At 32.8% G+C, this 14,805-nt stretch overlaps 1 protein-coding gene across 1 annotated transcript; it reads right to left on the reverse strand.

The window, feature by feature from the left end:
- Window positions 1-4,593: 4,593 nt before the first annotated feature.
- On the reverse strand, window positions 4,594-13,545 carry LOC131860305 (uncharacterized). The gene is made up of 4 exons (XM_059214702.1): window positions 12,964-13,545; window positions 12,168-12,262; window positions 4,825-4,898; window positions 4,594-4,661 (listed from the first exon to the last, which is right to left on the reverse strand). The coding sequence occupies exons 1-4, from the start codon at window positions 13,543-13,545 to the stop codon at window positions 4,594-4,596; spliced, it is 819 nt and encodes a 272-aa protein (XP_059070685.1).
- Window positions 13,546-14,805: the final 1,260 nt, after the last annotated feature.

The raw sequence follows: 14,805 nt of genomic DNA on the forward strand, positions 1-14,805 counted from the left end.
TCTCCCCTCTCTCCTCATCACACCCTCCTTTTATCTCTCTATTACCTATCTAATGCATATACATACACACCACATGTTTCTTCCTCCCTATCTCCATCTCTACTTATCTATCTTCCCTCCTCTCTCTATATATCCATCTCTTTAAAACTTTCTCACTAACACTTATCTTTTTCACAATCTTCTTTCCCTCTCTTTCTCTATCTCCATATATATCTCATTCGCTCCATCTATATAATATTATCCACCTCTCCCTTTATCTCTTATTCACTCCATCTCTCTTGTACAATATCTCTACCTCTCTATTTCTTTCGATCTCTCTCTTTCCGCTTCTCTTTATCTATTTGTATACATATATCTCTATCTATTTCCCTATCTCTCTTTGTCTATCCATATTCCCCTTTATCTATATAACTCCCCTTCCCTCTCTCTATCTATTGATCTCTCTTTCCTCTATCTCTTTATATTCATATCTTTCTCTACCTCTATATCCTTATGTCTCCATCTCTATCCATACTTCTCTATCTCTTTCCCTATCCCTCTTTGTATCTCTCTCTAGGCCCTCCCTCTCTCTATCTCCCCCTCCTCTCTATTTCTCCCCATATCTCCACCCCTCATTCCCTCCCCATTCCCGTATCTATCTATTTATCTCTCCTTCTCTCTTCCTTTCTGTTCTTGTATATCTCTATATATATCTTTTTCTCTTACAATATGTTTCTATCTCTCCCTCTATCTCCCCCTACTTCTCTTAGCCTCTCTCCATCTCTATTTTTCTATCTCTAACTCTCTTTATCTCTTCCCCCTCTTTCTATATCTCCTTATATATCTCTCTATCACTCCATCTTACCATCTATATATCTCTCTATCTCTCTCTCCCTTTTTACATCTCTTTATCTCTTCCTCTCCATCACTCTCTCTATCCCCCTATCTTTCTATCTTTATCTCTCCCTCTACCTCTCTCTATCTCTCTATCTAATTTTTCCCCTCATTCTCTCTCGCTCTATCTTCATCTATACCTCTATCTTTATCTCTCCCCTCTATCTCTAGACATGTCTCCTTCTATCTATCTATCTATCTATCTATCTATCTATCTATCTATCTATCTATCTATCTATCTATATCTCTCTATTTCTCTCTATTTATCCCAATTTTTAGACCTCTAGCTCTCTACATGTGTGTGTGTGTGTAACCCTAAATTCAATTTAAAAAAAATCAAATTACTAGATTCTAACCCTTTTAACCAACTATTGTGAGATAACTTAAGGCATACTATTGTGCAACTTATTGAATATATTTATTTGAACAAGTTGTTGCATATACAAAATTAAACTAGCAATCGCACCTTGGTGTGCAATGGGTATGCCAAAAATGTGTGGAAGGTCAATTAGAGAAATTTTTGGTCTACTTTTTGCATAAATTAGTGTAGTACATGAGGCCAATTGGTAGGTTGTGATGATTTAATATAACAAAGGTCTTAATGGAGAAGTGACCTTCAAATCAACTATGCATCCACTTACAAGGATCCATAACCAAAACTTTTGAATTGAGAAGATAATTAAGTTTTATTATCAACAAGTTCATATTATGTTTGAAATAGAGTGAGAGGGAGAGAGGTAGAGATAAGGCTATAAAGAGAGAGAGAGAGAGAGAGAGAGAGAGAGAGAGAGAGAGAGAGAGAGAGAGAGAGAGAGAGAGAGAGAGAGAGAGAGAGAGAGAGAGAGAGAGATCTAAGAAGTGATATATAAAGAGAAGGAGAGATATAGTGGTAGAGAGAGATAGAGACATAACTAGATAGAGATAGAGGAGTAAATGAAAGAATAAACACACACACACACACACACACATATACACATATACACATATATACATATACACATATACACATACACACATATACGTATACATATACATATACATATACATATACATATACATATACCTATACATATACATATACATATACATATACATATACATATACCTATACATATACATATACATATACATACACATACACATACACATACACATACACATATACATATACATATACATATACATATACATATACATACATACATACATACATACATACATACATACATACATACATGTGTGTGTATGTACACACACACATACATATATATAAAGATATGTATGTAAATATGTATATATATATACACAAAGATATGTATGTATGTATGTGTGCATGTGTACTTACATATACATACATACATATATAAATATACATGTGTGTGTGTATCTACACACACGTGTATGTGTGTGTGTGTGTGTATCTACACACACATGTATATGTATGTGTGTGTGTGTGTTTCTTCTCTCTCTCTCTCTCTCTCTCTCTCTCTCTCTCTTAAACCCTCTATGTCTCCCTCTTTCTAGCCCTTCTGCCTCTCTCCCTCTCAATCTATTTCAAACATAATATGAACTTCTTGGTAATGAAAAATGATTATCTTCTTGAATCTAAGGTTTTGTTTCTGGATCCTTGTAAGTGGATGCATAGTTGATTTGAAGGTCACTTCTCCATTGAGACCTTTGTTGTGTAAAATCATCATGGTGTATTAATTGGCCTTATGTACTACACAAATTTATGCAAAAAATAGACCAAACATTTCTCTAATTGACCTTCCACACATTTTTGGTATACCCATTGCACACCAAAGTGCAATTGCTAGTTTAATTTGCTATATGCAACAACTTGTTCAAATAAATATCTCCAATAAGTTGCACAAGTATGTCTTATGTTATCTCACAATAATTGGTTAAAAGGGTTAGAATCTAGTAATTTGAATTTTTTAAAATTGAATTTAGTGTTAATCATGTGCCCCTTGAAATTATATTCAAGTATCACAAGATTTTCATAAGACATTGAGATTAAGAAAAGGTCCAAGAAAATTTAGATTAAAATTTGAACTCTTAATAAGATAAATATATGAAAATGTGTGTAAATAAAATTGAAATAATATTAAATATATAAAAATATGTGAATGTAAGAATAAACAAGAATTTAAGAATATAAATCAAACTACTTGTAAAAATAATTATATTAAATCATTTTACCCTACTAATAGATAGAAATTAATACACCATGCAAATTTCCAATCTCAATTAATGTAGGATTGGTTTGTTTCTTCTCTTTTATATATATACTTTTGTGTTTTAACCTCGAGTTTTCTTGTAAAACGAGACGCTAGCGTATTTTATTTTGTTGTATGCAGCGACCTGTTCTATATCATGGGAAAATTAAACTGACCTAATATTTAACTTTCTATATATGAATTCAATACTTCAACAAAGAAGAAAAGACAGCTTCGAATCACACATTTCATTTTGCCCTGCATTTTTTTACGATAAGCTAAATTTTACTGAGGCCACAGATGGGATGAGTAGAACCACAAGCTTCAGATTTTACTTGAAGCAAGCGGCAAGAAAGACTCTATTGAAGAAAATGAAAGCTCCATACAAATCTCCATAGGTGTTACAGAGAGAAAGATTAGACTAAAGGGAGGTAGGATTGACAGCAATGGGTGTGTAAACGTTGTATTTAGCATTGGACCAGGTGAGCGAACCAAATACAAATTGAGAAGCTGTCACTGTTACAGTGAATTTCACGGTGAATGACATCTTGTCTCCAAAAGTTTTGAAATAAAGTTGATTTGGAAGCACCTGCACAAGCACACCGTGTAAAGAGAAGCTTATGTTGCAGCGCTCGTGAGAGTTCGGGAGACTGTTAAATTTCCACTCAGGTTTCTCATTCCAATGGAGGGATAGTTGAAGTTGTATGCAGGCGGTGGGTTTTGACATGCATGTTGAGTTATCACCAGTCAGATTTCTCAGCTGAGCAAGCGTGGGTCTATTGCTGCTCAGGAAGTTGATCACATCTTCAACGTTATAATCGTAGAATACCCCCGGATTTAGAACCCCAACAGGATTGATGTGCCCTGATCCATAATCAAATGGCCCAGTAGAGATCCCGAAAGGGCTTCTGATTATTGATTTGTTGGTGTTATCCATTACAGATGCTGCAAGTGCACATTAAATGTTGTGCTAATGCTAGCGAGATGTCGACCATTAGAACACTGCTTTTGAGTCAGAAGATAAGTGAAGTGAAGTGATTACCTGTTGTCATGATAGCAGATTTGATTGCAGCAGGACTCCATGTGGGATGCTGAGCTTAATCAGTGCAGCTACTCCGCTCACGTGAGGGCAAGCCATGGATGTCCCTGATATTATGTTGAAATCAACCGATCGACCACCGGCTTCACTTATTGCTATAGGTTACCATGCTACCAATATGCTCACTCCTGGTGCTGTAACATCCGGCTGAATTGTCGTACACATGTTTTAGTTTTAAATTGATGGATAAAGTAGGTCCACATGAGTCATTCTGTAATTTAAAAAGGAACAGGGAAAGAGTATAGAGATGCAACATCCGATTTAATGATTAGAGAACATCAGGCAAAGATTTTACAGATCACAATGACTCACTTTGATTATATCTGGAGTAATTATGTTGGGACTGCTGGTAGATATAATTTCTACCACCGTAGTCAAACTCAGCATTTAAATCAGAAGCTTCTACAGTTTCCCAAGAGCCGACTCTAGCTGCCTATAGCCGCCCACGTTGATCTTGTCTGATCTCTCACCTGCCCATGTTAAATGCAACAACTAACTCTTATCAAGAGTCTTCGTAACATTTATTATGTTTAAGGCTATAAATTGAATGTATGAGCCTGTATTATGTAGAGCTCATTTTATGCGTTTCTCCTCTGTACCTATGTTCTATCAGGGACCCATGGAAGAAAAAACTGCCATCTGAGGACTGAGGAGCCAGAGTAGCGTTCAAAACAGTTGACGTCGTTTGGATGAGTGCTGTGGGATTCCTGATCATAGAATTCCAAATTTCTATTAAATAATAATTGTTTCTGTGAATAAAAGGAGAATTATAATTCGAATTAATTTGGATGTTTTTGGATTCCATCAAACGAGTAACTATCAATTGCATTTTGGTGTGCAATGGGTACACCGAATATGTGTGGAAGGTGCATATATTTATGTAGTACATGAGGTCAATGGGTTGGCTATTTTTTCAATGATGTTTGCAACAAATATTTCAATAGAGAAGTGATAGCTTCAAATCAATAGGGATCAAAACACTATTGAAACAAAATCCCTCAATCAAGAAGATAGTTAGGCTTGTTATTGACATTCTCATGTTACGTAAATGCAAGATAGACAAATAAAGACATAGATAGCAAGTGATATATAAAGAGGTTTGAGAGGGAGCTTGATATAGGTATAGAGATGAAGGGATAACAAATAGATATAAAGGGAGAGATGGGACAAAAAAAATGGAGATATAGTGGTAGAGATGCAAGGCGGTAAGTATAGAGGTATGGAAAGAGTGCAAGGTAGACAAATAAAGACATAGATAGGAAGTGATATATAAAGAGGTAGAGAGGGAGCTTGATATAGGGTAGAGAGATGAAGAGATAACAAAATAGAGATAAAGGGGGAAATGGAACAAGAAATATGTAGAGATAGTGGTAGAGATACAAAGAGATAAGTATAGATGTATAGGAAGAGGCTGAGTGTGTGTGTGAGAGAGAGAGAGAGAGAGATCGGTACAGGAGGGAGGGAGAGAGAGATATATGTAGAGAGGGAAAGCGAAGAAGATGGTGGAGAGAGAGGTAGCTCGATATGTAGCTCTTTATCTCACTCTTTCTATCTTTCTATATCTCTTTGTCTCATTTTCTATTTTGTTTGGATCTCTCTATATATTACTAACAATATTAACATTAATTGAAAGATAAAATTTTAATATTATAAAATTAAATGTAAACATAGTTAAATTCTTAAATATATTAAATTTGAAATTATAGCTGTATTTCAAATTAAATATTTAAAAATAAATAAACTTTTAAAACTCAAATCCTTAAAGCTAAAATTTTAACCTCTATAATAAAGTTACAAGTAAAATCAAATTTAAAAAGTTAAAAATAAAATGAAATCTTTTAAAACGGTGAAATATTTTTTATTTTGATTATGTAACTTTTATCATCTTTTGATATCATAGAATTTGAAGTTTCATGTTTTTATTGTAAAATATTATTGAACTTGTTTAAAAAATAATAATCAATTTTTTAAAAGTAAAAATTGTCAATAGAAATATTAATAATAATTAAAAATTTGATGTTATTGAAATTAATACAAATTTAAAATATTTTATCATTTTTTTTCAATCAGAGATCAATTTTTAAAATAAATCATTTATGAAAAAAAATTTAATATGTTTTCTTTCAATTATCTAAATTATTTTATAGAAAATAAAAAATAGTTCTTAAAATCAACCTTAATGTATAATTATGTGTACAACAAATTTAATAGTTAAATATCATATAAAATATGAAAAAAATAAAATTAAAAATAAATGTCTTTAATTATTTTTTAATATTTAACATATTTCTTTTTTCAATTACTTAAATTATTTTCATATAAATTAAAAATTTACTTTAAAAAAGATTTTTTAAATATTATCATATGTTAAAATAAAATATAATATAAAATAATAAAAAACAAAAATACTACCGAACAGCAAGAGCATCGAAGCTGGACTAGACGGATAATTAACAGAAAAGAGTAGTCATTATTTTTTTTCACATTTCATCCAAATAAACGTTAAAAATAGAAAAGCACCGATGAAAAAGAAAATAGAAAATCGGACGGTTCGAATTAGTTGAATTGCCTTAGTTGCTTCATCGCAGTTTTAAATCGTTGATTTTTTAAAAAAGAGGTCGTCCACTTCAATAATGAGAAGGTTCCATTTTCCTCATTTTATTGTCATATTTCCTCATCCCCATGGGTTTCTCATTTCCTTTTCACTTGGCAACAAAAGTCTATACAATATTAAATACTAGCAATTGCACCTTGGTGTGCAATAGGTACGTCGAAGAGGTTTGGAAGATTTGTTAGAAAAAAACTATCTATTTCTTGGTATACAATTGTGCAGTTAATTAGACCAATTATTATATCATTTAATAAATTTTGTTTGTGCAATTAATGTCTAAATGGAGAAGTGATAGTTTCAAACCAATATGTATCCACTTATAGGATCTAAACATGAACAAAACAAAAACTCATAGTTTTCCGTTGAAAAACATGTTAAAACCATGGCTTGCATATAATCATTCCATAGACCTAAGCACAATTTTGTTGTTTAAAAGATGTTGTTTGAGCTTAATCTTATTATTTTAGAGTTTGGGTTATGCATTTAATATATTATGTTATAAAGGAGAAAATATTATGTTTAATACGTGATTGTAGATATAATATATGGTTGAAGATTGATTACAAGAATATTATCCTAAATTGTCATCCTCATGATACACTTGACTATTGTCAATTTATATAATTCTTAGGGATATATTCAAAATTATCCTAAATTGTCATTTATGGAGCATTTTGATGAAGAAGAAGTTGAGATTCCAATAAAATTGTATCATTAGATAATAGATGAATCAACTAGAAGTATCATGTTAGGTTAGTAGATGCTTACTTTTTATAGTCATACCATTTCCAATTTACACTGTTACAAGTTTCTTGCATAGAGAGGGTGAGAAATGAAAAAATCTATTATTGTCATCTTAATTGTGATGTAAAAGATATGAAAACATAAAAATAGTTGGAGATCATTATATATACTTCTCAATACAAAATAGTTTGATTAGTATGGATATACTTAAAAATATATTATCTAGATGTGTGTTTTGATGTGTCCAATTTTATCACAATTACATTTTTATTTTAAATTGTAAATTTCTAATGATATCAATGATGCCTAATCCCCTTGGTCAACATATTAGTTTTTTCATTATTTCATAGTCATGCATGTATATCCATCCCACACATCATAATAGTGTTGGTGGAAAAGAGAAATTCTAGAAAGGTGTAACACTTGAAACCTACAAACAGTGGAGGTCACAAACCTTGCCAAAAGGTTTTTATAGTGATTAAATCTAAAGTCCATCATCTACATGGGATTCAACAATGATATGATATATCATTTTTTGTCTCTATCTTTGGTACTTTTTTATTGCACACATTAGTGGTATGTCTCTCGACGATATGACCTTTAGCACTTTGGTGATTTGTAGCAATATTATCCATTGATGCTCTTTACACACCATCCCCATAAATAATCAACATTATTTCATTCACCTAAATATAATGTTAGTAGAATTCGATAAGGGAGTCTTATAGATTTTAAGATTGTTAAAGCTAAATTTTAACTTTAATATTAAAAATTATAAACGAACCCAAATTTTAAAATTAAAAGTAAAATGAAATATATTTAAAAAATAAAAAGTCAATTCATAAGTTATTTATTTAATTGATTCAACTAATATGAATAATAATTATTAATATCATTATTTCAAAAATAATTATATTTATCAAAAAAAGTTTGATATTTATATAAATTGAATAATAATATTATTAAAAAATTTATGTAATATATTTAAACTAATTATTTATATGATATATTATAATATAATAATTTTAAAAATAAATTAAAATAAAAAATAAATAAAACATGTAATTTATTATTTGTATATTTCATACATTATATATTATAATTACTAAAATCTCTAATAACAAAACTTCAAACTTATAAAAAATTAAATGGGTGATATAAAGGATTTAAACACTTATCCCACATAGCACTAGAAAAAGTTTTTAAAAGTTTAAAATAAAAATTGAATAATCCGATTGTTCCTTTTCCCTAGGTCGTACATGTGAAAAGATTGTTGTCTTTTCAAAATATATTAAGTATAATAAAATATCTGCCAACGTGAATTGGTACGCGATAGCGGTTGGGAATTCCTTTTCTTAAAATTATGATTTCTAACATTTTTTTTGATTTCCGTCTCACGTGTCAGAAAGGAGAAACAAACGAAAACCATCTGACGATCACTATCGGCCCAATCGTCATGCAAGCCTGTCGAGAAACATGCATCATCTATTTGAAATATAAGCTCGTCCATTCCAAATAAAGAGATGTTGATACGACGGAGAAGGAAAAGGGACGAAAACAAGGAACGGTGACGATCATCCAGATCGTCTTGCACCTTTAGGGAGCATTTCTGAGCGTTGATGAATAAAATCAAGCTGTGCATTCCATAGTAGGAGATGCTTTCGACGTAAAAATAAAATGGAGCCCACGTGGTAGTAGGAAGTGAGATAATGGCAATGGTTATTCTCCATACAAAACAACACTTGATCAAAAACATAAATTCGTATAATACAATTGTTTTAGTGATTGTTTTTGCTATAAAATAGCATTGAAAAAGTAGATTAAGAAGATGAACAATAGAAATCACGTGTTTTTTATCAAGTACTATTTTGTTTGGAGAATAGACAACTCCTAAAATAATTTAGGTGTAGTGTAGTTAGTTATTATATATATAAATTATATATTAAAATATGTTTATTTTTAATAAATTGTATTATGTAAAATAGAAAATAATAAAAAACAAAAAATTAATAAAGATAATTATAAAAAAATTAATTTATAAAATAAATATGTAGTTGAATATATACAATTATATAATGTCATATGTTACTAACTATATATTAAGAAATGAAATAGATTACAATGAATAGATTTCATCTTTGACCATTGATATGTCTTCTTTGTTAGGTTTAAGGTTATGACTAATATAGATTCAGGGTTAGGATTAATGTTAAGGTTAGGGTCAGGATTAGGTTCAGGGTTAAAGTTAAAATTAGGGTTAGAGTTAGGGTTTGGTTAGGATGAAGTTTAAGGTTATGGTTAGAAATTGAATCAGGATTAGAATTAGATTTGAGGGTTGGGGATAGGGTTAATGCCAGAATAATTACATACTAACCCTAATATAAAACATAGTAACTCTAACCATAATACTAACCCCAACCCTAAAAATTTGTTACTCTAAAACCATCTCTAACCAAAATTTAAATCTTATGAATACAAACTCCATTCTAAATAAAAGTTAGTGGAATTAAAATACTATAAGCAACCACTAACACTTCTAAAAATTGTGAGAAAGGTGGTAAAACCTTCTCTTGCATAGGGGAAGACCACCAATAGCCATTATAATTAACTTTGCAAACCTACATATCCTAAATGGTACATTGAATTTTGACATTTTTTTTATTGTAGTAAAGATGAACACTGTGGGATTGGTTATGCACATAAGGGTAAAAAAATGGTCATTTCAAAGTGTTGCCCAATACTTACTTAAATTGCTAATACTTATGTACAAATGCCCCATTGTCATGCATTGTGGGTATAAAAATTGCCAATACTTATGTACAAATGCCCCCACTATCGTCCGTTGTGGGTACTAATAAAGTTGCACAATTTCTTTATTTCAAGTATAAATTTTTACTACTTGGGTATAAGTGGGCGACTATTAGTACAAGTGAAATTTATTAATGAACTTTTAGCTATCATGATTTTGGTTCTCTTTGAAATTAATAATTGTTAGGTTGGGCAAGCAAGAATTAAACCACTAAAAGAACATGGTTTTTTATTTTTTATAAAACATTAAATATGATGCAACTCTACTTTTTAAGCTACACTATTTAAGAGTCGGGCACAAACTAAAGTGAAATTGCTTTTAAAGTTAACTCTTGTGAAATATTGTTAGCGATCAACTTGTGTACAAAAGGTTCTAAATGATGTGCCAAGGACTTACATTACTCACGGAATTCATAGTTAGTCACTACCTAGGGAACATCACCATGAAATTGTGATACACCTTTGTTTTTGAAATGATTATTCTCTAAAAGTGGAAAGTATTTTTTCCCTAAATAGCAAAGTAGAAAGTTTTAACAAAATTTTAATAATCTATAAAATGCATTCAAATATTTCTCAAAATTAAAAAAATTAAAGTAACATTGAGAACCACAATTTCAATGTATTATGAATGGATTGTGTAATCATAATATCTATGAAATTCTACAGATTTTTAACAAATTAAAAAATCTTCCATTCAAATGCTTTTAAAAAAATAAGTACTTACAATTTTATCAGAAGCATTTCAATCTAGGATAATTGGACTCTGCAAACACAATGTCTATGAAATCTTGAAATATACAGTTTTAATATTCAAACTTCAAGATCTTCGATTTTTGGAAAAAAAAAAATAAAAATAAAATATATATATATATATATATATATATATATATATATATATATATATATATATATATATATATATATATATATATATATATATATATATATATATATATATATATATATATATATATATATATATATATATATATATATATATATATATATATATATATAAAAGAAAAAATAAATTGATGACATGGATGCTTCTAGAAGAATACACCTGTTGGGATAACATATCTTTTAATACCATGGAAGAGTGGGATTCGTATTCATTAACAAAATAGTGCAAATAAATTAAGAAAAAAATAATTGTTTTAAAAAGTCAAATGTTCCTCTAATATCTGATAAAAATATCCAAATAACATCTAGATTGTTCTGTAGTTTTCAAAATTATACACGCAGATTGAAACAATTCAAAAAATGAACTTTCTTATAAAATTTATAGATTATATAGGGGAAAGGACCCAGTAGTTGAGCGTGTTCCAATTCTTGTGATAGAAGTTGTTGATTTAATGCCCCATACTTGCTGATTTAATGTCCAACTTTTGTACAACATTGCACCAATAGTTGTATGATAAGTAACGTTAATTGAATGAAATATACCATTTGTTGTGAAAAATAACCAATCATGTGATGTCACATCAGCTGCACAAGTATTGGGGCCTTTTTGCACACCTATTGGTCTCACTTTCTTTTGGGTTGTTTTGGACACCTTGGCAAAAAGCATGCTGATGTGGCATCATATTTGATGATGTGCCCTGATACCTTAGTTATAAGCAAGAGACTTGCCAAGTAAGCTACTATAAAAAATTCAAAGTGATTTGAAATTTCCATGTAGAATTTTGAGAAGCACGGAATTAAGATGCACAACTACTGGATCCTCTCCCCTACTATACAACAGATCCAAATACAAACTACACTTTGCATATTAGTTCAATACATGATCTCATTTGTTTCCAATTTCACTAACGCAAATAAGATGGGCGGAGAATCTGACCAATCTGATCTTCCAACAACCTTATACATCTTAATCAGGTCAGAAAATGAGGCACTATAAGCCATCAGCTATAAAAAGGTTGGGGTAGATGAAAATTGTTAGAGTATTCGGGTATTTACTTGATTAATTAAACATTATTTGTTTGATTAATTGACGATACATTTTGGAGCATATTTTTCCTGTGTATTCTTTCCTTCTGTGATTTGCTTCATTGCTTCTCCTTGTAACAGGTTTTTTAGCTTGCAGAGATTATTTGGGCTCCTGTGGTGTTGTATTTTCTCAACTCCTATATGGTATCAGAGCTTCAGATCTACAACTGCCTTTTTTTGTTTTGAGAATTTTTTGGCTTTGGAAGCAGATCTGGGGTTTCGGGAATTTTTTATGTACCTAGGGTTTGAGGGTTTTTTTTTTTTTAAAATTTTTTTAAAATTTTTTTTTATTCTTTTTTTTTGTTCTGAGCACTTTGGGCCTAAATGGACCTCACCATCGTGCTCAGAAAGCCCAAAAACCCCTATGGTCATATAAAATTCAACCTATTTTGGTTCTTGAGCCTCTGGGTGATTTTTTTTTCTCATATCCAAGCCGTACGACCCTGGCACGTAGATCGAGAAAACAATTTCGTTTTTTTTTTTTTTTTTGCCTTTTTACGGCATGCAAGCCAAATTTTTTCTTTTTTATTAAAAAATTTATTGCAAAAAAAAAGAGCAAAAAAAAAAGGTTTTTTTTTTTAAAATTTTGGGAAAAGTTTTTTGTGGGTACTGCAGGGTACCGGATTGACAAGCCTGTCAGACCTATCAGTCCGGCCCCTACGGCCCCTCTGGCCCCCACCGGCCCCTGCTGGCCCGGCCACTTGCCGGCTCCCGGCCCTCGTCGGCCCGGCCCCCTGCGTTCCTCGGCAGCCCTGCTCCACCTCGCCGCCGCCGCCGGCTGCCATAGCGGCCCCCACTCTGTGCCCGCCGCTGCACCCTGCGACTTCCGCTGCCAGGCCTAGCCTCCCCACTGCCGGCTTCCGCCACCGCCGGCCCTGGCCCTTGTCGCCTTCGCCTGCGGCCTGCCGCCGCCTGCAGCCCCTGATCGACCCGCTACCACCTACAGCCCCCAGCTCCCTTGTCTCGCTGCTCAGCTCCCCGGCCTGTCGCCCACGCCCGACCCGCCTCTCCGGCCGCCGCTCCGCCCAGCCTCTGCTCTGCCCGACCACTTGGCACCGCCCGCAGCCTCCCTGCGCCGCCCATCCACCGAGCTTAGCCACTGGCCACCGGAGCTCAGCCAGGAGCGCCACCAGAGCGCCGTTCCCTGGCCTCCTCCGCCCAAACTGGCCACCAGACCCCTTTTTTGGCCCTATCTTGGACATACGGAGTCATTATTTTGAAAACGAATAGGCGTCAGAAAGCTGGTTTCGAGGCCGACCTCATGGTGTTGGTATTTTTTTTTCCAATTTTGCTATTTGACTGTGTTTTATTTCAGTCAAAGTGAGGTCTAGTTTTTGCACTCCGGGAGCCATAGAATGAGCATCCGACCTCCGTTTTTCAAAAAAATTATGTTTTCGAAAAGTGTGTGCTGTGTACTTTCCAGAAATATGAGTTTTATTTCCAAATTCTGCTCCATGCATATTTTATTTAGTTTTTTGCTTTTCAGCACTCTGGTGGATATCGTGGTTGTTTCAGGTCCCGGGATCTCTTTTCTGAGTAAGGTATCTTTGTTTTGATTCTCGTTTCTATTTCCAGTCTTCTTATCATTATAGCATTGTATATATGCAAATGCACTGAGATAAAGTGCCATCATGCATTGTTTACTTGGAATTTTGCATATCTTGTGTCTTGTTGTACATGCACTATTGATCAAGTGCCATGAGGGGGTTGATGTTTGCCTGTTGTTTGCCATCTTCCTTTGTCAAGTGAGTGTTCCTTCCATGACATTCGCCTCATGATAATGTGTCTCAGCACCTTTGATGTTCTTGGTTCTTCGTCATGTAGTTGTTTTTGGCTATCCTTTTCAGTGTTCCTGTCTCTCTCCCACTTCCACATTATGGGGAGGTTTATCCTGTTGGTTCTATTGCTTCCGTGGTTTGATTGATCAACTCTTTAGGCTTTGCTTTCTCATGCCATCTGTATCTTCGATTTTAGTTGTTTTTGCCTTGTTTGCCTCCTGATTCGAGTAGTGTCATTTGAGGGCACTCATGCATATTACAGTCTTCTCTACCTGGTCATGTTCTAGTTCAGTGGATGTTCTTCAGATCAACAGTTATTCTTCGACAGAGTTTGCAGGTTCTTCATGCTTCAGTGATATTCTTTTCCATCTCTTTTTGGAGTAGAGTTTTGTTCCCATGTGATCTTCTCTATTTCTCCAGTTCATAGAGATTTCATTGTATTTGGGTACCTAATCAGGCCTTGTTGCCGGGACCCATCTTTATTGCTTTCAGTAGTTGTTCTAGGTTTTAGCTTCTCCCTCAGTCTGGCTTGAGGGGGGGTGTTAGAGTATTCGGGTATTTACTTGATTAACTAAACATTATTTGTTTAATTATTTAAGTTCCCTTTATCTCTTTTACACTTAAGCTAACTTTAGGTGCATATAATTAATTATTTTAATTAATTATTATGTGCAAACCTAGGTT

The sequence above is a fragment of the Cryptomeria japonica genome, chromosome 11, assembly GCF_030272615.1.
Source record: "Cryptomeria japonica chromosome 11, Sugi_1.0, whole genome shotgun sequence".
NCBI lineage: Eukaryota > Viridiplantae > Streptophyta > Pinopsida > Cupressales > Cupressaceae > Cryptomeria > Cryptomeria japonica.

Coding starts and splice junctions, on each gene's coding strand:
- LOC131860305 (XM_059214702.1), bottom strand. CDS start 13,545: ATGTCCAAGATAGGGCCAAAAAAGGGGTCTGGTGGCCAGTTTGGGCGG. Junction 12,263..12,963: donor CTGACAGGCTTGTCAATCCG/GTACCCTGCAGT, acceptor ACCTTTTTATAG/CTGATGGCTTATAGTGCCTC. Junction 4,662..4,824: donor TCCTCAGTCCTCAGATGGCA/GTTTTTTCTTCC, acceptor TAACATGGGCAG/GTGAGAGATCAGACAAGATC.